This window comes from Polypterus senegalus, chromosome 7, assembly GCF_016835505.1.
Source record: "Polypterus senegalus isolate Bchr_013 chromosome 7, ASM1683550v1, whole genome shotgun sequence".
NCBI lineage: Eukaryota > Metazoa > Chordata > Cladistia > Polypteriformes > Polypteridae > Polypterus > Polypterus senegalus.
Window position 1 is genome coordinate 188,010,568 of NC_053160.1, and position 27,732 is coordinate 188,038,299.

At 43.2% G+C, this 27,732-nt stretch overlaps 1 protein-coding gene across 1 annotated transcript in view; it reads right to left on the reverse strand.

Moving 5' to 3' along the window:
• Positions 1–1,176: 1,176 nt before the first annotated feature.
• The window catches only part of si:ch211-12e13.1, a 46,359-nt gene continuing 19,803 nt past the window's right edge, over positions 1,177–27,732 (reverse strand). Inside the window, exons 4-7 of the mRNA XM_039757997.1 lie at positions 4,918–5,112; positions 1,807–1,983; positions 1,481–1,515; positions 1,177–1,296 (exon numbers count right to left, since the gene is read on the reverse strand). Of these exons, the coding sequence (XP_039613931.1) occupies positions 1,177–1,296; positions 1,481–1,515; positions 1,807–1,983; positions 4,918–5,112 (527 nt within the window). The remainder of the gene's footprint in view (positions 1,297–1,480; positions 1,516–1,806; positions 1,984–4,917; positions 5,113–27,732) is intronic.

The following is a 27,732-nucleotide window of genomic DNA, read 5'->3' on the forward strand; positions in this document are numbered from 1 at the left end:
CTGGTATCCCAAAGGTTTGAATCCCCATCACTACCAAAAGAGAGGCTACTCTGCTGGGCCCTTGAGCAAGGCCCTTAACCTTCAATTGCTCCAGGGGCGCTGTACAATGGCTGACCCTCTGCTCTGACCCCAAGGGGTATGTGAAAAACCAAGTAATTTCCTTTGGGATTAATAAAGTATAATAAAATAAAAATATAAAAAATCCATCTATTTATCTATAAATTATATAGTGCCTTTCATATCTATTGATAAAGTTTGTTTCATCTCCCCACTAGGACTAAGTCGGGAGCACAAAGTCCACAATGTGGGAAAAGACAAGGACTCTTGATGCCAAAAAGCAGGTTCTTCTAGTGTCCAGAAAGGACCATCAAAGGGTCCACACACGAACACCCCTCAGTCAATCAGGAGTAAAGCAAATTGACTGAGTTCTCACTAGTGTGACAGAGATCTGGTAATCCTGCAGTCTCTTTGTATTTGAAAAGATCCTTCATTTCAAATTAAAATAGTCAAACGATTTGTCCTCCCATTTTCGCATTTCTGCTCTGCTGCTTAACTGTCAGAACGCATCGGGCTGATGAAGTGCAAGCGCTCAGGTCACCCCATGTGACTTGTAATGCGTATCACAGCAAAAGCCAGAGACTTAAAAGTGCCTCATCTAGACGGGCTCACCGACACAGGGGGACCAATGTGGACCGCCAGTGCTGACGGTTGACTTTTTACCTCTTTGATTGGCTTCCATTTGGTGGCCTGATTCTGTCAGGTCAGGTGATTGTGCACTCGCTCAGGAGGTGCACGCAAAACCCATTAGAGTCATTTAAGGGGCACCAATGGACGTGGCTGTAAAAGCTTCATATGGCTTCTAGCTCAGCATGTGAAAGCATGAACGTGAAATGGCAAGCGAAAGACGGAGCCAATGATATGAGCAGGTAGAGACGGCAAAAATTTAGAATGAAGTGCACGAAGAATTCTGATGGGTTCAGTAAATGACTCTAAGGTGTGATTCTGAAGTTCGGGAGATGTTGCGATACTTTTAATTTTATATATACATATAGTTATGTGAAAAAGTAAGTACACCCAATGAAATGTTTATTTCCTTTATTTCCACCTGTGGAAAATGTAAGTGCCCCCTGGGCTTGCCCACTCAAGTCAGAGTTTCCTTTCACAGTCTACCAGTCTCTAACTTTTTCCTGCTCCTCCATACAGATTTGTTCCAGCTGTATGATGTTTGAGGGGTGTCTTGTGCGCACAGCCACGACCCTCTTTGTACTCCATTTTCAACTCCATTACAAAATGCTCCTAAAAAGCACAGATTTCACATTGTCTGCTAACACATTTGTTACCACAATTACTTTTGAATATGACTCAGTGTTAAAAAAAACTATTTAATATGCAAAAATGTAATAACTAACTCTTGGATGGCATAAATTAATTATGTGAAATACTCCAACATTTATATCGGTAACTTAGTCGTCGAACTCACCTGAATGTTATGCCATGTCAACATTGTCGATGAACCTGTTTATGTTAAAAAGTAAATTCAATTTATTCCATCAAATCTAAAAACAAAAAAAGCATTAAAAGTTTCCAAATGAAACACAAGATGTCATTAATAAGGCAAGACAAGGGGACAGTCAGAAAGTGGGGCACCATCTCTGTACTACTAACATGCACTTTATTAAATTAAAAAAGCATTTTTCATTACTTATTAATGATAACAAAACTTTGAAAATGCACGGCTAGGACTGAAATGTCTTTCAGGACATTTTCAGGTTTCTCAGGGATGATATTCTGCTCCAAATATCTCACCAGCTGCGTACAGAATTCCGGATTCACTTTCCTCCATTTTGAACTGGTAAGCCCTTGAGGCAACCATGCTGGTTTCTGGGTGCATCTTCCAAAATTTGATTATGGCCTTTGCACTTCTCAGCAATGAATGGTTAAAGGTGACCTGGACACAGACAGGTGCTCTCACTGCATCTGTTCCTGGAATTAAAAATAAAAATACGGTTCAACTCTTGGTTTTGTCTGCATTAGCATTATTGGTCCGAAGCTTAAAAGATGTCATGCATGTGTGATGCTGGCTCTAATGAGGTAAGCAATACCACTCCAGGATGAAAGGGGGCGCTGGCACAAACACTGGATCTTCTCTTTTTACCACAGTTCCAAAAAGAAGACCAATGAGGATGTCTAACTCCACCCACATATCACCCAACGTTCGCCACACCCCTTTACACCTCAGATGTCATAAAAGCGGGCATCCCCTAGAGGTCCCCCGGAGGACCACCGTGGCTGCAGGTTTTCATTCTAACCCTTTTCTTAATGACTGACCTGTTTTTGCTGCTAATTAACTTCTTTTGAATTCATTTTAATTGACTTGCTCTTGAAGACTGAGACCCCTTAATTGTTTCTTTTTCCTGAATTAGCAGCCAAACAATAGTGAGATACAAAATGAGCCAAAACAACTGGTGTCCATCAATCATTATCTGAAAATAAAGAAAGATGAAGGTCTCAGGAATCCTGATCTGCTCAGGTCCACAAAACATTTTAACGATGCTCAACAATTTCAGAAATGTCTGCTAATGCACCATAAGAGCAGCAACAAGCCACGGAATTAAAGAACGGGTTTAATTAACGACAAGAATCGGCACCTCATTAAGCAGCTGGTTGGAGTGAAACTGGTTGGATTTTGAGGCCATGTCTTAGTTGGTCTTCTCTTGACTCCCTCACTTCACATTTCATTTCTGGTTGGGTGCCATTTAAGGAAAGAAATGAAGCAATTCAGAGGAACGATGAAGAAATTCAGGGGAACACACCTTAAGAAAGCAACTCAATTAAAATGAATTCACAAGAAGTTAATTAGCAGCATAAACAGGGCACTCATTTAAAAAAAAGGGTTAGAATGAAAACTGCAGCCATGATGGTCCTCCAGGACTGGACTTGGCGACCCCTGCCCTAGAAGATGGCATTCATTTGGTCCTGAGCTTTTAACAACGACAGAGTTTCCCCACTGCTGGATATTTTTGTTAAAGGCGTTTATAAGGCTGAATCAAACTCCCTTTCTTTGTGCCCAGGGCAGTTTTTTTGGTTTACTGATTAAATGGAGTAGTGCAGCTGGTGCCCCAATTTTCCGTTTGTTGCCCTGTTCCTCGGTCACAAAGGAAAGACGTTGATACAGGAAACCCGCAATGAACCGCAAACCTGCAATCCTGGCACATAGGGCTATAAAAGGATCAGGTAACGTGATAAATACATACTGGAGATGGGAATGTTTGAGGACTACAAAAAAAAGACACAAAACAGATGTGTCTCTTTTCTTTTAAATGACACAACACATTATTAACCATGAATGCTATACTCACTCCATATAGGAGAGTGGCTCAATGCAAGTTACCGGAAGTTTTAGGCCATCATTTTTAATTATTGTTCACATGTTGTGCTCACTGTGCCAAAGACATGCAGGTTGGGTGCATTGGCGATCCTAAATTGTCCATAGTGTGTGCTTGGTGTGTGGACAGTCAAGTTTATTATGATGCATTATTGACCTGTATACTGTATGTAGAAAATAATGTCATATAACAGCTTTTTGTAATTTTTATTTTATATTATTTATTGTCGTGCATGTGCACATAGGGGACAGCTGAAGGGTTCTAGTGACTGTAATTCTACTGCCGCTCCAGGAGTTGGCACTGTTTCCTAATGCCTTTTTCTCTTCTGCCCTCTACATGTCAGATGATTGATGGCAATAATATCTCTGATGTAACTTCCAGTGTTCATCCACCTGGACCGGCCGGCCTCACTCCAAACCAGGGTTTGGCACTGTTAATTAATACATCTTCTCTTTCCTTCTACGCTGAGCCCCTGAGCAAGGCCCTTAGCGTGTAATTGCTCCATCCTGGGTATGACGTTAATCTGCATTCAGCCCTGCTTGTAGGCCCTCCAACCTACAGGGAAAAACCTGGGGCTTGGTGGCAGAATTGTCACTCCAGCCACCATACAAAACTTGACACCGTTCCTTTTATCTGAACTAGTGTGGTGCTGAGGTGTCACCTGTTGTATGGCTGCACTCAGGTTTGTCATGTGGTGGGTGTGGCAAAGCGCCGTATCAGAGCCTGCTTCTAACCTCTCTCTCTCTCTCTCTCTCTCTCTCTCCCTCTGCAGCAAGGATGATTGACAGGTCTTTCACTACTGACATCACTTCCGGTTTCCAGCCACCTGAGCCCGCCTCTTCCGCTTCCCAGCTCATAAAACAGGCCCCTCCACCATCTTGATACAGTCGGTTTTCAACTACTTGCATTTATTTTCTGCTTTGTATTTTGATTTAAGCTCTTGCAGTTATACAGGGATCACTTTGGTGCCCCAAACCTTTGTGAACTTTCTGCTCTTTGTTCTTACGATATACATCTTTTCAAATGATTGCAGCCTTTCCTGGGAGGTTTCCATATATTTATAGGCAAAGCAAGTAATATCCCTGCAGTGTGTCTGTATCCAGGAACAGTTCCAATCTGTAGTCTACAGAAGGTCATTTCTCTGAAAACCTTAAAAGTACAAAGATGTTGCGGTCCATCTTAACTCAGACAATAGGTGACTGTATGAGCTATGAGCTCACGGTGCTTCTCAAAATACCATAGACAATGGGGTGTGTTTGACTCAACTGACAATTCTTTTTTTCTTCATGAGCTAAATTGCACAATCCTTTCCTTTGTTATAACATTCACATTTTGTGATCATAACAGAGAACAGAGATGAACAGCACATTACTGTGGAGGCATTTGTTAAAATGACAGTTCCATACTAATTGGTCTGCCTGTGTCACTTCAACTTACCATTGTCAAGGTGTTTGAAATTCTTTCATCAGGACATAGTAAATTTCACAAAGAAAGGACAGTTGTCAATAGGTTGTCATTACAAGAAACTCACCTTGGTACTTCTCTAATTCAGCCATACATCGAGACACCATCCAGAAACCATTAGGTAATGTGTCTTTATGGCCCAGCAGCTGTTTAATGACCAGCCAAAGCACACAAACGCAGTCATAGTTCACTGAAGCACAAGCGTGTTTCAGTCTGGTGATTCTGGGGACTTGTATGTTGACAACTTTCAGATCTTTTGGATCTAAAAAAAAATAACAAATATAACTAAAAGTGGAGTTCATTTTATTGACAGTTCAAGTTTTATAATCACATAGGCATCTTAGCACTGTTGATATCTGACTGCCCAGTTAACAATCTGCTGAACATTTGGATGGTGACACTTTCATCAAAGCATACCCGAGAAAAATGACAGAAAACTGAGTATTGCTTATACAGTATAAGCTTAGTTAATTATATTTTTATTATAGCACAGATACAAAGATAAGAAAATCCATTAAGCAACTAGACACTTGTAGAAAGTTTAAAAACTGAAATGCATTAATAATACACTTTATTTATATCAGGGGTCGCCAAGTCCAGTCCAGGAGGACCACCGTGGCTGCAGGTTTCATTCTAACCCTTTTCTTAATGAGTGCCCTGCTTGTGCTGTGAATTAACTTCTTGTGAATTCGTTTTAATTGAATTGCTTTTTTAAGATTTGTTCCCCTGAATTTCTTCATCGTTCCTCTGAATTACTTCATTCCTTTCCTTAAGTGACACCCAAACAAAAATGAAATGTGAAGTGAGGGAGTCAACAGAAGACCAACTAAGTCAGGGTTTCAAACTCCAACCAATTCCTCCCCAACCAGCTGCTTAATGAGGTGCCGATTCTTGTCGTTAATTAAACCCGTTCATTAATTCCGTGGCTTGTTGCTGCTCTTGTGCTCTCTTTCTTATACATGTTGCAGGAAGAAACGATAAAATGAAGAGTTAGACAAGAACAGTGTTTCAAATGGATTCTGAAAATTCAGCCGTTCCTCCTATTTTGACAATCCTAGTGGAGTTTTGATTGGAAATTTAAAGCATTCAGGAATGGATTTAGAAAATGACTTTATGTTTGAAAAATAAGCAAACCAACAAAGCCAAAGCAAGTGACTTTGTAAAGTAGCAAAAGGAGAGAGTGTAAGTCCACATGACCATCATCATCAAGTCCTTCCATGAGAACCCCAAAAACAATGAGGATGGATCATTTATGTTAGGTAGGGTGGGCTGGGTGGTCTCATAGCCTTGGTACCCCTGCAGATTTTATTTTTTTCTCCAGCCGTCTGGAGTATTTTTTGTTTTTTCTGTCCTCCCTGGCCATCGGACCTTACTTTTATTCTATGTTAATGAGTTTGGTCTTATTTTAATTCTTACTTTGTCGTTTTTCTCTTTCTTCATCATGTAAAGCACTTTGAGCTACACTATTTGTATGAAAATGTGCTATAGAAATAAATGTTGCTGTTGTGGTACATTAGCAGACATTTCTGAAATTGTTGATTTTCTCTTTTCTAAGAGCAGCACTGTTAAAATGTTTTGGGGACCTGAGCAGATCGGCATTCCTGAGACCTTCATCTTTCTTTATTTTCAGATATTGTAAGATGAACACCAGTTGTTTTGGCTCATTTTGTATCTCATTATTGTTTGGCTGCTAATTAAGGAAAAAGAAACAATTAAAGGGTCTGCGTCGTCAAGAGCAAGTCAATTAAAATTAGCTCAAAAGAAGTTAATTAGCAGCAAAAACAGGTCACTCATTAAGGAAAGTGTTACAATGAAAACCTGCAGCCACGGCAGAACTTCAGGACTGGAGTTGGTGACCCCTGATTTATAAAGTACCTTTCCCATGTGTCGCTCAAGACAAAGCCTGTAAAATGTAAACATTTCCAGTATGTAAGTATTACGTATATAATACAAGGAGAGAAATCAAAAACTACTAAATATTAAAAAAAATAATAATAATATACTAAAATACAAAAATGTCAGGTACAACAATTGAAATACTCCAAATCATCAGGGGTACAAATGTTTCACTATCTTGTTTTCAATTTTAGAAACCTACAATATATTTAATTTCAAACTTTCTCTTTTTTGTGTGAACTGGTTTACTTTGAGTGTTTACTAAAGCTTTTAAAAAACGAAGATATTTTTTTCTGTGGAATCATTTCGACACATCAGGCTTTTACCGAATCCCATTTTGTATGCTAGAGTTGCTAATTTTGGGAAAATGCAGCTACAGTGCTGCTGTGGGGCACGAGGGAAAAGCGGTTTGCCACTTGTAAATTAAACGTGTGCTGTGCTGTGCTCTACCTGTCTGTGTCCCACGTTTCTCACAATATCGTCGTCAACCGCTGTCAATCCGAAAATAAGCATGACGCCTGTGATCACTGTCTTGTGTTTTATAAATACGTTTAGCTAAATTGACAGTTTATTTATAGGTTTCTGTTATCAACAACAACAACAACAACATTTATTTATATAGCACATTTTCATACAAACAGTAGCTCAAAGTGCTTTACATATTAAAGAATAGAAAAATGAAAGACATAATTATAAAAAATAAATCAACATTAACATCGAATAAGAGTAAGGTTCAATGGCCAGGGGGGACAGAAAAAACAAAAAAAACTCCAGACGGCTGGAGAAAAAATAAAATCTGTAGGGATTCCAGACCATGAGACCGCCCAGTGCCCTCTGGGCATTCTACCTAACATAAATGAAACAGTCCTCTTTGGATTTAGGATTCTCACGGAAGGGCTTGATGATGATGATGGTTACGTAGACTTCTTCCTTTTAATCCGTCCATCATTGTTGGAGCATCATGAAGCTTTGAGTAGGTGGAGGTGGCGCAGGCCACCACCACAAAGAAACCAGAAAAAGAAACAGAAACAGATCATATCAGATGCTGCAAACCCTTTTCTGCTTGGACGTGCGATTGTACCCTGCAAAGGACTGGCGTACCGATACATGTGCTTCTTACCTGACACTCAGTGCTGCTGGAACAATAACGCAGGTATTTTTACTTCAATAAGATAAGTATTACATTAGGTTACTTGTTGCTTTAAAAAGTAATCAGATTGCTAACGCATGTGTGACAACTGTACGGGCCGTACCAGCCACCCAACCTGACACAGACAGACGCAAGAGGCACACTGATAAAAACACAAATGTTTTTTTATTTTTTTTCACCTCGTGGGAAAAAGGCACAACACCGCCTAAAGCACAAAACACTTTCCTTCTCTTTTATTTTCTTTTCTCCTCCACGGCAAGCTTCGTCCACCTTCCACCAAACTCTGGCTCACCGACTAGTGTCTAATGGCTCTTTTTATACGTTACCCGGAAGTGCTTGATCACCTACTTCCAGCAGCATTTCCGGGTGTGGTGAAAGGAGCACCCATACGGGCTCAGGAACAGCTGCAGCACCCCCTGGCAGCGCCCCTGGATCCCAACAGGGCTGTAGACAACTCCATCTCGCATGAAGCCCTGTGGGAGTCCGAGGCACCGCTGCAGCCCATGGGGAGTGCCATCTAGTGTCGCGGGGGAGGTACTGTTCTGATCATGCTTGATCCCCTGGTCCTTTCGACAAAAAGGCATCCCGGCCTTCTATGAAAGCATGTTACTTTTAATGGGTTACCCTACTGCTCTCGAGATTGCATTGCTGAGTTTACCACTGGACATTAAGCTGATCAACATAAATTTAGCAATTTCTGAAATATTGAGATTTCATTTCATATTTCATCCACGAGAAGGAAGAATGTGTTTGTCCGAACATTTGCCTCTGGAAATGTACTTTGTGGATGCTTGTACCCGTGGCCGTTGAAAGCACGTGCAAAGCAAATACAGGCGCAGGCTAACACAGTGCAACGGACATATGCAGACTACAAGTCAAGTCAAGTTGGGGAGCATGCACTGGTACAGGGTGTTGTCGCACCAACTACACAACGAAACAACTCGGCATCCTGGTTGGAAACCCGCCAGGTAGACACGCGGTCCAGTCCCACCCTCCAGAAATGACCCTCTACCTGCCACAGTCAAGTGTTACATGGGAGACCCCTTGGCCTGGTCCAGCTACTAGGGTCCCCAACAATGGGGATCTTACGAGCCTGATCAGCCTCGGTGAAATGCGCCACATGGCCGTAGTGCTGTAACTGACGCTCCCTTACAATGCAGGTCATGTACCTCATTTGGGACTCCATGAGCAAGACAAAGTCAAACCAGCGCTACCCAAGGATTTACTGGAGAGACACAATGCCAAAGGAGTCCAGTCTTCGTCTCAGATCACTGGACAGCGTCCTTGTCTCGCATCCATATACTAATACAGGAAGCACCAGGACTCTATAGACTTGGACCATCGTCGTTTTGCATAGATATCGGGAGCGCCACACACCCCTTTTCAGCGACCTCATGACCCCCCCATGCTCTCACAATCTGTCTACTAACTTCATAGAAAGTGTCACCAGAGACATGAATGTCACTGCCAAGGTAAGTAAACCTCTCGACGAGGTCGACACTCTCTCCGCAGACAGACACCCTGCTGATGGCCATACCTAAGTGGTCATTAAAGGCCTGGCTCTTTGTTTTTTATCCAGGACACTCACAAGCCCTGACGCTCGGGCTCTTCACTCAGTCTCTCGACAAAATCTACAAAAAAGCTACGAAAAATCTACAAAATCCTTAAAAGTAGTTTGACATCCGTGGCAGAGCAATGGGCGCTGAGCAGGCTCCTGTCAATCATTGAGAATCCACTGCATCCACTGAACAGGATCATCTCCAGACAGAGGAGCAGCTTCAGAGACAGACTGCTGTCACCATCCTGCTCCACTGACAGACTGAGGAGACCCCACACTATGTGACTCTTCAATTCCACCCGGGGGGGTAAATGTTAACATTATACAAAGTTATTTTCTGTTATACCTGCATTGTTATCACTCTTTAATTTAATATTGTTTTTTATCAGTATGCTGCTGCTGGAGTATGTGAATTTCCCCTTGGGATTAATAAAGTATCTATCTATCTATTATATAGTGCCTTTCATATCTATCTATCTATCTATCTATCTATCTATCATATAGTGCCTTTCATATCTATCTATCTATCTATCTAACCAGGTGATGGGTTCACATGGCCACTTAATCTTATCACTTGCGAAGAATAAGAATCACTCTGTTAATTAGATTTCTCAGAGGCCAATAACCCGACTTTCTCTAATTAGACTAAGGGTTTACGTTGCATTTTCGAAATCAGGTTTCAGTGAATAATTGGGTTATTGAAGCACAGGTAAATGTAAGGAAGTAAGCAGTTGTTCTGTTTATTTAATTGAAAAGGTCAGAGAAGAATGATCAGACTAGTACAAGTCTACAGAAAAGCCACAATTAATCAAATAACAGCTCTTTACAGCAGACCTTGAAGAGGATGGGCTGCAGCAGTAGAACAACCTGCCTGTCTGCAAGACTAATTTGGGCACGTCATCTCCAAAACTGGATGATTGATGATATCATCGGCTCTGACAAATCCCAGTTTCTACTACAGAATGCAGATGGTAGGGTCAGGATTTTGGCACAAACAGCATAAATCCATGGATCCACCCTGCCTTGTGTCAACACTCAAGGCTGCTGATGGCACAGCCATGCTGAGAAATGCACTTTGGCACTCATTAGGCATCTTAATGCAACATGGGTGTCATTAGAATGCCTCAAATTATCTAAACATTTTTGCTGACCACGCATGTCTCTTAATGTCCACAATCTGTCCCGTTTCAAATGAACAATGCACCACGGCACAAAGCTGAAAAATCTGCAGGAACTGCGTGATGCCAGTCACAGTCTACCAAAATCCTTAAGGAATGTTTCTGGCACCTTATTGAATCCGTGAAATAGAAGAATTCAGGCTGTTTAAAAGGTAACAGGGGGTTTTACTTGTCATCAAATGTACCTAATAAAGTGGCCACTAAATATATGTGTACATGCATCAGTGCTGCTTTGCATTTATTTGAAAATAAAATGTTATGACAGAAATAAGAAAGTAAAAGTAAGTCAGGCAAGACAGGCAATATATAGCTGCCATTTTAATAAACTGCCTACAGAGAATACAGTGTCTTTGCCTAATTTTGGGCTTGTAATTCTTTTGTATTTTGCCAGCCAGTTTCAATGGCATAATACACGTCAGCCATTCTACAAGATGTTTAACTCCAGTAGTAGCTCTGGTTTATGTAAACGCAGTGAAATCCTGAAAAAATAGTAGCTATTTTCATGTTGATTCTAGTGTGTAAGTGCCGAGGAGGACAAACGGGCATCCTGGCCAGGATCGAGGAGGATTTCTTGCACGGCTGGGAAGCCATTATGAAAAGGCGACCAGATTGTGGAATTATAAGGCATCCCCGGCTGGGATGCTAGAAGGAAGAATGGACTGGTAAGAACTGGAAGCCCGGGGCAGTACATCCTCCAAATTAATAGGTGGCAGTGTTCCTGGTAAGTAGTCCCAATTTGGACACCTATAGGGCTATATGGAAACTGCAGACCAGAAGCGCAGCCCTGCAGGGGTCCTTGGGTGACAGTAGATGGTGCTGCCAGGGGAGGACTTCCCTGGTTTCCATGTGACCCAGAAGTGTTTCCAACAAGCCATGACATGCCACCAGAAGTACTCCTGGGCCATACCTCAGCGAGTCAGAGTCAGGGAGAATGGGGTGAAACTCACTGGAGGAGAGAAGGTGACAGAAAAGAGAGAGAGAGAGAGAGAGAGAGAGAGAGAGAGCATTCAAACTGTATATTGACTGTATTAGTTGTCATAATTGAGCTGTGTGGATTAAAAATCTGTTTAATGAACCTGGAGCCGTGTAGGGTCTTGAGTCTGGGGTTTAGGGGCTCGCTGGTGCCCCCTACTGTTCATAAGTGCCTGAAGCTGGTTTGTTAAAAAAAAACAACAAATGCACTTGGTAAACAAAAGATGAGCAGATGAGGTTAAAAACAAACATGAAAAAGGTTAGGCAGGAGAGTGAGGGACTCAGTGCTCCTTAACTCCTTCAGGGCAGATGTCGACTTTTGTCGAAATTCAAGGGTAGAGGACGGTAATCCACTGTAAACCATGAGAAAATTCGCTGTTGCATTTTAATTCAATTCTCTTTGCCAGAAGGAACGTTCGCTTCATTGAGTTGACTTTGTTTCCCTGCGCGTGCGTGAGTAGCAAGGAGCAAACAACCTCTAAAATGGCACTGACATCTGGCGAGAGACCAAAGCAAATTTGCAAAGCAAAGAACTCCGTGGATGACGTTTAGTGTATTATCGCCGAATCAGACTCAGAATTGTCGGACTCCAATTTTGATTCAAGTGATCTGGAGATGGACATTAAAAAACGAAAGTGAGGTACCGGCATCAGCTGATTGTGATGCTCAACACGTTCATGTAGCTGATGCGCCTATGGCAATGTTCGCCTGGAAGGACAGCCACTTATGATGCCAAGAGATACAAATCAGACTGCGTCGCACAAAGACAGCCAGGCAGCCAGCCAGCAGACCACACATTCCACCAGAGACAGGCACCGACAGCAGCCACAGCACGCAGCAACTGACATTTTATGTTGATCTCTGTGTGACGCCATCGCTTTGTGTGGAAAAAATATTCATCCCTCAAAGAGTTAAAGTGCTATACCTTTATTTAGTCAACCATTTCAAGCAGTACATACTGACTCACTGATGATTGTAAGTGAGCTCCCTTTTTGAATTTCCAGCAGAAAATGACATGACTCTTCCAATAAGTTTCCACCAGGAGCCTTCATTTTGATGATCGCTGCTAGTTGTATGACGTATCTGTGACCACTGGCTGTGTAGTGTGATACACTCAGCGACTCAGCCATTGTGTTCTATCATTTGTCACAACAAAATCAAACAGGTGTGATTCTGTCTTTTGCTGAATTGAGTAGTCGAGTCGGAAGTATCATGAGAATGCTCGACAAGCTGGAAAATTACACGTTAGATAGATAGATAGATAGATAGATAGATAGATAGATAGATAGATAGATAGATAGATAGATAGATAGATAGATAGATAGATAGATAGATAGTAGGGCTGTTCGATATAACGATATATATCGGATGACAATATGAAAACGTCTATCGCTGCACATTACGCTATCGTTTGTTTCGTGGTGTCGCAAAATAAACTGTTTACGGCAATATTTTTTTCATTTTTTTGATGGCCACCACGTGGATGCAGACACACTAGCATGGCTGATGAAGACGAGGCAACACCAGGTAGCTCCACACAGAAGGACCTTGTTCCTAAACGAGGGGCTACCTCTGTAGTATGGAGATGGTTTGGATTTGAAGAGTCTGACACGGACCAGAGAACGGTACTATGCAAATTATGCTGCAAACCGATTGCTACCACAGACTCCAACACGACAAACCTCTTCTATCACCTCCGAAAAAAGCATGTGAGCAAGCATGCAGAGAGTTTACAACTGAGAGGCAGGCCACGTAGGATATTACAGTTGTAAAGGTACTATTTAAACGAGCATGTTAAAAGCTTGGAAGATTAATTGCTACCAAAACAATTTGCTTAAGGCATAATTTTCCCTGCAGCGTTTGCTGTCAGCGTTAATCTTGTTAAAATTACGCTTACGCCACAACATTAACGCGTTAAATCTCCGTTAACGAGTTACGCGGATCGCCCGTGCTTGGGGCTGGACGGCATCAACACGTTAGCGCCGTCCAGTCCCACGCACGGGGCGATCAGCTGTAACTCATTAACGGAGATTTGCCACACTACGATGTGCAAATTAACATTTTACTAGAATGTAGCCTAAAAAATATTATATTTAATATTATATATTTAATATATTTTTGGCGTAAGCCTTATTGCTGCTACAGTTTGAAGTACAATGTTTACATTTGGTTTTGACAGTTAATGTTAGACTTGTATTTATTTTGTTTAAAGGGTTTATTGGCCTTATATAGTTTAGTTGTTAGTGCTTTGATCCTTTTATATTTAATATATGTTGTGAGAGTTATTGCTGCTACAGTTCACATTTTGTTTATGGCAGGCATTTTATATAGCAGTATTTTATATTGGGCCTTTAGTAATTTGTTTTTGAAAAGTGTTTTATATTTGATACATTAACATTTTATGTTTACATTTTAAGTCAAACATTTGCTCAAATGTTCTAAATAAAAGAACAGAAATAATTACAAGTTAAGTACTTCTCATTTTTGATTTTTTTAATTTAAATGAAAAAAAAAGGAGTGGTGATTATATAAACTATTCACTGAATACAAAGAAAATGTACTATATCGTGATATCGGGATATGAAATGAAATATCGGGATATAAGATTTTGGTCATATCGCACAGCCCTAATAGATAGATAGATAGATAGCATAGTTGGCAGGATTAGATAGATAGATAGATAGATAGATAGATAGATAGATAGATAGATAGATAGATAGATAGATAGATAGATAGATAGATATTTTAGTGTAGTTGGCAGGATCAGATAGATAGCATAGTTAGCAGGATTAGATAGATAGATCGATTTCTACTTTAGCATAGTTGGCAGGATAAGATGGATAGACAGATATCGAGATTTTGATGTATTTCGACGTATTAGACCTCCCTGACTTTCTCGTATACAAAGTATTGGGAAAGTATTGGAATCCTGAAAAAATTCCATTTCGAGATTTTGATGAATCTCGTCATTTTAGATCTCCCTGAGTCCTGAAAATATCATTTTTGGAATTATGTCTGTGTGTGTGTGTGTATATATATAAACACAATAACTTGAGTACCCTTTCACTTAGGTTAACCAAATTTTTCACAAAAGTATTAGATAGATAGATAGGGGGTGGAGTGGTGGCTCTGAGGCTAAGGATCTGCGCTGGCATCCCAAAGGTTGCTGGTTAGAATCCCCGTCACTGCCAAAAAAGAAGTTACTCTGCTGGGCCCTTGAGCAAAACCCTTAACCTTCAATTGCTCCAAGGGTGCTGGACAACGGCTGACCCTGCGCTCTGACCCCAAGGGGTATGTGAAAAGATGAATTTCACTGCATGTTGTCCTGTATAACTGTGCATGTGACAAATAAATAAATAAATAATTATAGATAGATAGATACTTTATTAATCCCAAGGGGAAATTCACATACTCCAGCAGCAGGATACTGATATTAAAGAGTAATAAAAAAAAAAAAATGGAGAGTGCGAGGCAGGTATAACAGTGTATAATCTTGTATAATGTTAACGTTTACCCCTCTTCGGTGGAACTGAAGAGACGCATAGTGTGGGGGAGGAACGATCTCCTCAGTCTGTCAGTGGAGCAGGATGGTGACAGCAGTCTGTCACTGAAGCTGCTCCTCTGTCTGGAGATGATCCTGTTCAGTGGATTCTCCATGATTGACAGGAGTGTGCTCAGTGCCCATCGCTCTGCCACGGATGTCAAACTGTCCAGCTCCGTGCCTACAATAGAGCCTGCCTTCCTCACCAGTTTGTCCAGACGTGAGGCGTCCCTCTTCTTTATGCTGCCTCCCCAGCACATCACCACAACCGTCTGATAGAACATCTGCAGCATCTTATAGCAGATGTTGAAGGACGCCAGCCTTCTAAGGAAGTATAGTTGGCTCTGTCCTCTCTTGTACAGAGCATCAGTGTTGGACAATTTAGACGAAACAAAGCTGCCCGAATTGTCCGAGTGGTGATGTAACACTGACCTTTCACCTTAATCCATTGTTTAAAATAAAACATACAACGTGGTTAGCCTGAAATGTCATTTTTCGGTCGAAATACACTTGGAGCTAAGTGGTACATATTTAATACATTTATTTTGCTCTTCCTTTCCACATAAAAATGGTTTATATATAATTGTCTTTTATTTTTTTTTCGCAGACCTAGTAATAACAGTGATCTCGCATTTTTCCAAACAGTCTGACTGGAAACCCACAAGAGCACACTGAAGTGGAAAAGTGAAAAATCACATCTCAGAGCTCTGAATAGTCCAAGAGCACATGAAGGCATCGTTAAATTGTAGGAGTCTACTGGCGTGTGTGTGGGTGGGTGAGCACACAACTAACAAGAGCCTTGCCAGTACAATACGCACAACTTTGCTGCAAGGAAAGGAGAGCAGGTGCTTTGGAGAGGGCAAACAAAACAGGGACACTTCTCTCTGATGTCTCGTGTTTGTCTTACCACAAAAGATTGCCGAGCAAAAATGGCAGCTCAACTCACCATACCTATAAAACATTCGTACAGATACCGGTGCTTCCAGCTAGAATGTTAATTGGCTGTCAAAATTTAGAGATCTCACGATGAATTGGAAACTATGCTGAAAAATTGTGAACAAATCATGTAATCTTTCATCCCCTGCACTTCTTGCACATTTTACGAGAGATAGACAGAGGTTGGAAACATGCGCTGATTGCCTTGCTGCACCCACCAAAAAGCAAATCACCCAGAATGAAATCTGAGTGCAGCCATGCAACGGGTGACTCCTCACTACCACACTGAACACAGTGAGGTTTTATACAGTGGCTGGAGTGCCAATCCTGCCACCAATCCTCAAGTTTCCCTGCTTGCAGGGCTGGATGTGGATTAACATCATACCCAGGCCAAAGCAATTGCAGGTTAAGGGCCTTGCAGATCCCTAGCCTCAGAGCCACCACTCCGCCTTACACTGTACAAAATGATTAATAAAGCTGACATCCTTATAAACATTTTCTTGTTCTTTCTTAATTTTAGGTTGGAAAAGTGGTGTAGTGCCCATATAACTGGACTGTAAACACTGATGATTCAATTCCTCTGACTCACTATGTAGGCCTGAGCCGGTCACTTAGCCTGCCTGTGCTCCAACTATAAAAATATCTGGGCACAGTCGCACTATGTACTGTTCACTATATGAGGTGAGACACAAAATCAGAGTTAGACTTAAATGACATAGATTTAAATAGGATGGAAGAATACAACACGTCTGTCTGAACAATTGTGAAGAAAAGCAATATATGAATAGAGTATCAGACAAAGACAAGAATTAGATTAGGTAAAATATACTTTATTAATCCACAGGGAGGAACTGCACATTAAAAATATTGGTGCTTCAGACCTTCAAAACATTGAAGTCCTTCGACTTGCATTTTAAATCCAATTCCAACTTTGACTTTTAAAACAAGTTGCCTTACTGATAGTCTTTTAGATATTATTAATTGTTCTTTTGAAACTGGTAGATCACAATAGCTGTAGCCAAATCTTTACTTAAGAAACCAAACCTTAATTCCTCAAATATGAGCAATTTTAGGCCAATCTCCAATCTGCCATTCCTACTTAAATAATTGAAAAGGTAGTCAATTGAATTACTTTGTTAATGAAAATAATATTGAAATTTTCAGTCTAATTTCAGATCAGGTCATCATATAGAAAGGGCCTTGGTCTTAGATTAAACAGTGATGTCAATATTGTGTCTATTCTAGTTCTCCCAGATTAAAGTGATGCTTTTGATACTATCGGACGTGGATATTTCTTGACTAGCAAAATACCCGCGCTTCGCAGCGGAGAAGTAGTGTGTTAAAGAAGTAATAAAAAAGAAAAGGAAACATTTTGAAAATAACATAACATGATTGTCAACGTAATTGTTTTGCTACTGTTGTGGGTGATGAGTGTTGCTGTCATATATATATATATATTGTGAAACCTGGCCCCGGCACAGACAGACGGACAACATTTTTGCACCCAACACACTTTTATTTACACTATTTACAAGTTCTCACTGCACCCCAGTGCCTTCTTGCACCGATTTCCCAAGTCCAGGCCCACAGTCTCTTGTGCCTTCCTGGCCGCCTCCGCCCTCTCTCCAGTTCCGTCTACTTCCTCCCGACTTCCACCACTGACTGGAGGGAGGCGGCCCCTTAAATAAGGCTCTCGGATGAGCCCCAGGTGTTCCGTCTCTAGCCCAAGCGTGGCGGAAGTGTCGGCTGTCTTCCTGGCAGCTCTCCGGTGCCACACAAAGCCCCCGCACTTCCTGGTGTGGCGGAAGTGCCGGGCTCCCGGGATAATTAGGCACCGGGGCGCCGCCTGGTGGTGGCCACGGGTCCCTACAGGGCTGGGCTTCAAAGCCCTGTACCCGAGGCCCCCTGCCTAACCAGGACGGACGCCCCCACTCTGTCTGGAGGAGGCACTCGCCCTCCTCACGTCCTCCAAGGCGTCCCGGCCGGGCTCCCGCCCCGGCCGGCAACCGCACGGGATAAACCGGCATCGGGGCGCCGCCTGGCGGTGACCACGGGCCCCTACAGGGAAGGGCTTCCATGCCCTCAACCCATGGCCCCCAACAGAACCAGGACGGACCTCGCGGTCTGGAGGAGGCACAAGCCCTCCTCACGCCCCTCCTGGGCGTCCCGGCCGGGGCCACAATATATATACATATCCATACACACACATATATATATATATATATATATACACACACACACATATTATATATATACTGTATATATATATATATATATATATATATATATATATATATATATATATATATATATATATATATATATACACTCTTTGGGGTGCAAGCAACTGTTGCTGGGGTTGCCAGAATCCATGAAGGAAGAAAAAATGAAAAACATTATTTGTACAAAATCTTAATTTATTTATCCATTTCTAAATAATTAAATGGGCAGGCTATTTCATATCAGTGCAATATGCTGTTTGTTAAAACGGATGACTCCCGCTCTTACGTGCAAGTCTGCGTGGATATTACCAACTACTGTATCTGTTCAAGTTCTATTTAAATTTTAAATAGAAGGAATTTTTATTTAGTCGACAGAAATATCTTTGGTAGGAATGTAAGTTAAATGTAGGCATCACTGCATAAATTTTTCTTCACCATACAAATGTAAAGAGTAAATTAGCCTTTACATTCCAACCAAAGATATTTGTGTCGACTAAATAGAACTTGAAAAGATAGATTTTTTCGAATGTGATCGCGCAATTCAGATCGAGTTGATGCGCACCGACGCATCGAGCCCACGTGCTATTGTGGTTTTGCCTGTGTGCCTCAATAAGTTACCCTCCTCTCGCTCTAACTTTTTTACCGTTCATCTAATGATTAAACTGAGTATGGCTTTACCAAAACAATCATTGATGGCGAATAAAGTATCCATTATTCATAAAGCTTCAATTGGTGATCTGTCTTTCTGCGTTAACCGCATATTTTTTCATACGTCTCAAACCAAGGGGATGCGAGGTAAAATGAATCGGAAGCGCGACATACTCAGTGCACCCTCTCGAATCGAACCTCGCGCTAGAGGCTTAAGCTTCTACCATTGCGCCATGGCGTGTGGTTTGTCTATTTGAGAGTATGTAGATCGGGGTATATATATACATATATATATATATATATATTGTCACACACGTGTGCATGGGAAGCAGCTGAAGGGCTTAGACAATACTGTTTATACATCTGCCCAGGGGGGGGCGGGGTACGCTGACGCTCTTTCTGAGTTCTCTGCAGGTCTTACCCGGAAATCCCACCAGGACCCGCCATTTCCAGGAAGGACACACCACCTCCGGTTCCGGCCCCAAGAATGAGGTCACTTCGGTTCCGCCCCAAGGGTGATGTCACTTCCAGTTCCGCCCAGAGGACGACATCATTTCCGCCCTCTGAGCTATAAAGCTCACTGCCTTGCTTAGGCAGGCAGTTCTGTTTTGGACTCTGTTGTGTAAACTTGACTATGATGTCCTCAAAGACTTTGCAGCCAGGAAACCGAATTAAACGGGTGGCTGCCCCAAACCTTTCACGCCTCTGGTCTCTACTTATTACAGTGGCGTAGTCGGCAGGATGGTGTCCCTGAAGAACCCGGGACACGACCTTCAAGGAACCAGGTGGGTGAGTACCGGGCCGAGTTTCGGGCAGGGAGTGCCGGGGGTCAGGAAGGACGCGGTGCAGGCTCTGCTCCACGAGCATAACCGGGGCTACCAACCCATCTCGTGGAGAAAGTAGAGGGGACCCACAGGCGTGGGCTGGCTTCTGGGGAACACACGAGTGGCTCAGTATGCTCTTCCTGGGCAGGAAAGCCGAGCCCATCGGGACCAAGGTCCCTGTTAATGATGGGTTATCCCCAGGCCGGCAGGTAAAGAAATATAAACTGGGAGTTTAACCCAGTAAAGGGCTGTCAGAGCAGGCTATGGCTCTCTGGCAGCAGGTGGGTGAGTGGCTACGCCATTTGATTAAGCCCCTTACAAATAGTGCAGCAAGTGGCCTGTTTTTGCTGCTACAACACCTACCCCAGGAATTTGCCCAGCCGGCCTGGGGAATTCCATTCATGGACGAGCTGCTACAGCTCCTAAACCCAGAGGCCGGCTGTGAAACCTGGGAGGGCAGAACAGCTGCTTGTGGACTACCGGGAGTTATGTCCCACTAAAGCAGTCCCTTCCACGCAATCCAGAGCCTGTTCGAAGTCGCGGGCCGCCTGGCTTGCGACCTGTCGGGAACAAGGCGGACCGTAGGGGACAATGGCGGGGTTGTTTGTGTGCCCTTAGCAATCCCTGGCGGATAAACATACGGGAGAGCTTATTATTAATGGACATAGGTAACAGCGCTGTTTGATTCCGCAGTAACGTGTCTGTCGTTGCTCGCCGTTTTGTTCTACCGCAACAATGGATTAAGAAAAGACCAGTCTAAAATGTATACACGGAGATATCCGCCGTACAATACCGCCCGGTGTTACGTGTGTCTCGGAGGAACCCTTCGCGCTTACGTAGCGGTACACCCGGATCCTCCGTTTCCGTAATCCTCGGGCGGGACTGGTCTGACAGTAACTGTAGTTTAGAAAGCATTCCCGAAAAGCTTTTGGCCTCGTTATAGATGATAAAGACTCATCTCAAGCTGCTTCCACACCGTGTAATCAGCCGACAGGGAGTGGGCGGTAGGCCAAGAGAGTGACGAAGATACTCCCGGACCGTCGCGGGCTACTACGTCATCCACTAGCGCCCCGGCAGCGAGGGAGGATTCTCCGCCCCTTGAGGTCAGACCGACCCGCTCTCTGAGTTGCACTTTCAGTTTAGAGCGACTCCGGCTTCTTTCAAGAGAGAACAGTGGAATGACGACTCTCTGAAGCACATAAAGAATGCAGTGGTTCTCGTTAACGCCAACGCGCATTTGCCCATGCCACAGGGACCTCACTTTGTCATGGATAATGAATTATTGTATCGGGTTGCTGAACATGAGGGAAGGTCCGGAAGTTGTTGCTAGTCCCGCGGACCTACCGGCGGCAGGTTTGCGAGTTAGCCCACTCTCACCTTCTTGGAGGCCATCTCGGCCCGATAAAACATTAGAGCGCATTAAGCTCCGTTTTTGGCCGGGATTAATGAGGAGGTTCGCCGCTTTTGCATTTCCTGCCGGAGTGTCAACTGCGGCAAATTCCTAGGAAGGACCGTGCTCCTCTGATTCCCCTTCCCCTTATTGACGTTCCTTTGACAGGATTGGGGTGGATATAGTAGGACCCTGGAGCCCTCAGCCCGAGGATATAAATATATACTGTCCTCGTGGATTATGCAACCCGATTCCCTGAAGCCGTTCCATTGCTCGGCTACCACTAAAAATATTGCACGGAACTAGTAGGAGTCTTTTCACGCGTGGGCATTCCTAGAGAAGTCCTGACGGACCAAGGAACGCCTTTCACCTCGGAAACGTTCAAGGAGACTGCCAAGTTACTGAAAATAAAGCATTTAAAACCTCGTGTATCATCCTCAAACCGATGGGCTAGTGGAGAGATTCAATCAAACTCTCAAGCAAATGCTACGTAAGGTAGTCAGCAAGGATGGGAGGAATTGGGACCAACTCCTCCCCCTTGTCCTCTTTGCCTACCGGAAGTCCTCAAGCCTCTACGGGTTCTCTCCCTTTGAATTACTATACGGAAGACAGCCCCGGGGCTTATTAGATATTTTAAAAGAGGGCTGGGAAGGGGAGGCACAGCCCTCCACTAACATTTTGGAGTATATCGCCCAGTTGCGATAGATTTGATGTAATAAGACCTATACTAAAAAGTCATATCGAGGAGGCACAATCAGCACAGGCCCGCCTGTATGACCGTGGCACGACTCTCCGGGAGTTCCAACCGGGGGATCGCGTCATGGTATTGGTTCCTACTTCACACTCTAAACTGCTCGCACATTGGCTAGGCCCCTACGAAATTAAGGAGAGGAAGGGATTGGTCGACTATTTGGTGAAACAGCCCAATCGCCGACCAGCTGAGCGAATATATCATGTAAACCTGCTGAAACCGTGGAAGGAGAGGGATCGATCCCTCCTCCGGACAGCCCTGCTCTCTCTTCGCGGAAGTAAGTGCCCTTAATTTCGGCGAACAGCTATCTCCCAGACAGAGACAGGAGCTCGAAGCAGCTATCCGCTCGGTCCCAGAGGTGGTAAGTGAACAACCAGGTCGGACCTCTCTGATTGCGCGCGACATAGTGACTGACCCGGGGGTGATCGTCCGTGAGCGACCCTACAGACTCCCGGAGGCAAAGAAAGTAGAAGTGGAACTGGAAATCAAGCGAATGCTGGCACTAGGAGTGATCGAGGAAAGTAGTAGTCCCTGGTCCAGCCCCATCGCCTTGATTGCTAAGCCTGACGGCAGTTGGAGGTTTTGCAATGACTTCCGTCGGCTCAACCAAGTTTCCCGATTTGATGCTTATCCCATGCCTCGCGTGGCCGACCTCCTCGAGAGACTGGGACCAGCCAAATTCTTGACTACACTTGACATGACAAAGGGGTACTGGCAGGTTCCTTTAACGGAGTCCGCGAAGGAAAAACGCGCTTAGCACTCCTAGCGGACACTGGCAGTATCGTGTCCTTCCATTCGGGTTACACGGGGCGCCTGCGACTTTTCAGCGTCTGGTGGACAAAGTGCTCCGGCCCCATAACTCGTTCTGTGCTGCCTATCTGGATGACGTTGTCATCTATTCCAGCACCTGGAAGGAGCACATACAGCAGGTCACAGCAGTATTACGGACATTGGGAGAGGCCGGCTCGCATCAACCCCAAGAAATGTTACTTGGGTTGAGGAAGCCAAATATTTGGGCTACCTAGTGGGCGGGTACTGTGAGGCCACAGTGTTCCAAGTTGCAAGCCATAATGGCCTGGCCCGTCCAGAAACCAAGCGGCAAGTCCAATCCTTTCTCGGTTTGGCGGGTACTACCGCCGGTTTGTGCCTCGCTTCTCCGAGAGCGGCGCCTTGACCGACTTGACAAAGAAAAGAGCTCCTAATACGGTGGTATGGTCTGATAAAGCGGGGGCTGCATTCAGTGACTTAAAAAGGGCTCTGACTTCAGCACCTATCTTAATCTCCCCTAACTTCTCTCTCCCTTTTGTCCTCCAGGCGGACGCCGGACACAGGCTTGGGAGCCGTGTTGAGCCAAAGCGTCGGCGGTGTTGAACACCCGTTATGTACCTGAGCGGAAACTGTTGGACCGGGAGACCAGGTACGCGGCGGTGGAGAAGGAGGCTCTGGCGATCAAATGGGCGGTGACGCAGCTGCGGTACTACCTCTTGGGTCGCGTGTTCACTCTGGTGACGGATCATGCGCCTTTAAAGTGGATGGCCCTTCACAGGGAGTGAATCCGCGGGTCACGAGGTGGTTTCTTGACCTGCAGCAGTACAAATATACGCTCGTTCATCGACAGGGGTCCCTTCATGCCAACGCCGATGCCCTCTCCCGGCCCACGACCTCTCGGTGCAGGTCGCCCGACCCACGGGTCTGGGCTGAGGGGAGTCTTGTCACCTGCGTGTGCATGGGAAGCAGCTGAAGGGCTTAGACAATACTGTTTATACATCTGCCCAGGGCGGGTACGCTGACGCTCTTTCTGAGTTCTCTGCAGGTCTTACCCGGAAATCCCACCAGGAGCCGCCATTTCCAGGAAGGACACACCACCTCGGTTCCGGCCCCAAGAATGAGGTCACTTCGGTTCCGGCCCCAAGGGTGATGTCACTTCCAGTTCGGCCCAGAGGACGACATCATTTCCGCCCTCTGAGCTATAAAGCTCACTGCCTTGCTTAGGCAGGCAGTTCTGTTTTGGACTCTGTTGTGTAAACTTGACTATGATGTCCTCAATGCGTTTGCAGCCAGGAAACCGAATTAAACGGGTGGCTGCCCCAAACCTTTTCACGCCTCAAGTCTCTACTTATTACAATATATATATACATACATATATATATATATATACATACATATATATATATATATATATATACATACATATATATACATATATATATATATATATATATATATATATATATATATATATATATATATACACACATATATATATATATATATATATATACACACATATATATATATATATATATATATATATATATATACCCACTAGGGCTGTTCGATATAACGATATATAATCGGATGACAATATGAAAACGTCTATCGCTGCACATTACGCGCTATCGTTTGTTTCGTGGTGTCGCAAAATAAACTATTGTTTTGATGGCCACCACGTGGATGCAGACACAGTAGTATGGCTGATGAAGACGAGGCAACACCAGGTAGCTCCACACAGAAGGACCTTGTTCCTAAACGAGGGGCTACCTCTGTAGTATGGAGATGGTTTGGATTTGAAGAGTCTGACACGGACCAGAAAACGGTACTGTGCAAATTATGCTGCAAACCGATCGCTACCACAGACTCCAACACGACAAACCTCTTCTACCACCTCCGCAAAAAGCACGTGAGCAAGCATGCAGAGAGTTTACAACTGAGAGGCAAAAAAGAGCCGTCAGGTGCTCAAAATACACCACGGACTCAAACCTTAGAACAGGCTTTTGCCCATGGGACGGCTTATAAGAAAGACTCGCGAAGATGGAAGGACATAACAGCGGCCATTACAACTTACATGTGCAAAGATATGGTCCCCTTTACACCGTTGAGAAAGAGGGGTTTGGCGATTAATAAAACTGCTCGACTCCAGGTACATAATTCCCAGGCGAAAACATTTCACACAAGGTGAGGTGCCTCGTTTATATTACGAGTGTAGGGCCAAAGTAGAGGATGAAGTCCACAACACTGCATACTACGCTGCAACAACGGATATGTGGACGAGCCGCACAACGCATCCTTATATGAGCTTGACAGTGCATTTCATCCGAGACTGGACACTCTACAGTCGATGTTTGCAGACAAGTTATTTTCCTAATGATTATACAGGAGAAATGATAGCCAGAGGCCTCAGGGAAGCTCTTGAGTCGTGGGGACTGCATGAGGATCGTCTAGTGTGTGTCACTACGGATAATGCTGCAAACAACATCCTTGCACTTCAGCTGAATGAGTGGACACGCTTACAGTGTTTTGGTCACCGTCTCCACCTAGCCATTGGTGAGTGTCTAAATGCAAAATCATATTTCAGTAATAATAAACAATAGCAGGCCACGTAGGATATTACAGTTGTAAAGGTACTATTTAAACGAGCATGTTAAAAGCTTGGAAGATTAATTGCTACCAAAACAATTTGCTTAAGGCATAATTTTCCCTGCAGCGTTTGCTGTCAGCGTTAATCTTGTTAAAATTACGTTTACGCCACAACTGCATTAACACGCCAAATCTCCGTTAACGAGTTACCGCGGATCGCCCGTGCTTGGGGCTGGACGGCATCAACACGCTAGCGCCGTCCAGTCCCACGCACGGGCATCAGCTGTAACTCATTAACGGAGATTTGCCACACTACGATGTGCAAATTAACATTTTACTAGAATGTAGCCTAAAAAATATTATATTTAATATTATATATTTAATATATTTTTGGCGTAAGCCTTATTGCTGCTACAGTTTGAAGTACAATGTTTACATTTGGTTTTGACAGTTAATGTTTATTTTGTTTAAAGGGTTTATTGGCCTTATATAGTTTAGTTGTTAGTGCTTTGATCCTTTTATATTTAATATATGTTGTGAGAGTTATTGCTGCTACAGTTCACATTTTGTTTATGGCAGGCATTTTATATAGCAGTATTTTATATTGGGCCTTTAGTAATTTGTTTTTGAAAAGTGTTTTATATTTGATACATTAACATTTTATGTTTACATTCTAAGTCAAACATTTGCTCAAATGTTCTAAATAAAAGAACAGAAATAATTACAAGTTAAGTACTTCTCATTTTTGATTTTTTTAATTTAAATGAAAAAAAAGGAGTGCTGATTATATAATCTATTCACTGAATACAAAGAAAATGTACTATATCGTGATATCGGGATATGAAATGAAATATCGGGATATAAGATTTTGGTCATATCGCACAGCCCTAATACCCGCACTTCGCAGCGGAGAAGTAGTGTGTTAAAGAAGTTATGAAAAAGAAAAGGGAACATTTTAAAAATAACGTAACATTATTGTCAATATACAGTAATTGTTTTGTGAGTGTTATGAGTGTTGCTGTCATCAAGGATTTGATTATCATTATTTCTTTCAACCAGGTTCGTATTTGTACGATGTGTTGTGTTTAAGTTATACTCCGTGTTTGTCAATCGTTGTAAAGATAACAGGTTTCATTCATCGATTCGTTTCTTACTGCATCAATAAACAGCTCGTCTTCCTCTTTATCTGAGACGTGACACACTGCATGCACTAGTTTTTTTTTTTACACTGTCTTCCTTTAGCAGGACATTGACTTTTTTCACCGTGTGCTTTGTTTCCGCAGTAGCTGCACTTATGAATATGCTTGTATGCATCACACGCTTCATATTTTTTTTCTGCCTTCTCAATTGTGTAATTCGGTTTTTGTTCAGCACTCTTTGGAACTGTTGCTTTTTGTCTGTGCACTGCATCATTTCACGTGAGCCACTCGGTGTACATGCATCGAAGGTTCCCAGCTGCGCTGGTGCCATCTCGTGTGATGTCCACGGCTGTATCTAATGTTAGCTAAGACCCGGCACTTAAAACTTTCTCTCGCAGTTTCGCCGAGTTTGTGCAAAACGCCACCCTGACCATCTCATCTTCCTCTGCATAAGCACAGTCCTTCACCTGTGAATATTTAGCGGCAGTGTTTCTATTGGATTGCCGCTGACGGACAGCCTTATATGGGCAGGCACTAATTACGTGGAGGCGAACTCCTCCCACAGCCATCGAGCACAAGTTTATTATAGTATATGGATGAAAAAATAGGTTCCAGTTATGACCATCACGCGTAGAATTTCAAAATGAAACCTGCCCAACTTTTGTAAATAAGCTGTAAGGAATGAGACTGCCAAATTTCAGCCTTCTACCTACACGGGAAGTTGGAGAATTAGTGATGAGTCAGTGAGTGAGTCAGTCAGTGAGTGAGTCAGTGAGGGCTTTGCCTTTTATTAGTATAGATTACCTTGAACGCTGGGTTGGTTTATCATGATCTTTTTTACATTGGTTTGAAACATTTACTTAAAAGACAATATATGGTGGAATGAAGTCAACATTACTCACAAAACATGATATTTTGTACAGAATACAAAATCTTAGGACCACTCATATTTTCCTCATTCATGCTGCCACTTGGTAAAATTATAAATGAACACGGTTTCAACTTCCACAGCTCTGCAGATGACACTTAACTCTATATACCTGTGTAATAAGAATATAAGTTTAATGTCACTGTGCTCTGTACAAAAATTATTTTATAAATTCACTCACATGTGCAGGCCAAGCCAAAGATAGCACACAGGGGCTCTCAGCATTCAGAACTGCTAGGCAAGCATTTGAAGAGAGAAGGTTCAACTACGAAAATGGGCATTGTACTATTTCTGTATGTTAGAGATGAAATGGAATCCTATCCTTCCCTTGTTTGGAACCTAAGTAATGCCCTGCACATGAAGAAACCAGTATAAAGGACTTGGACAGCAGC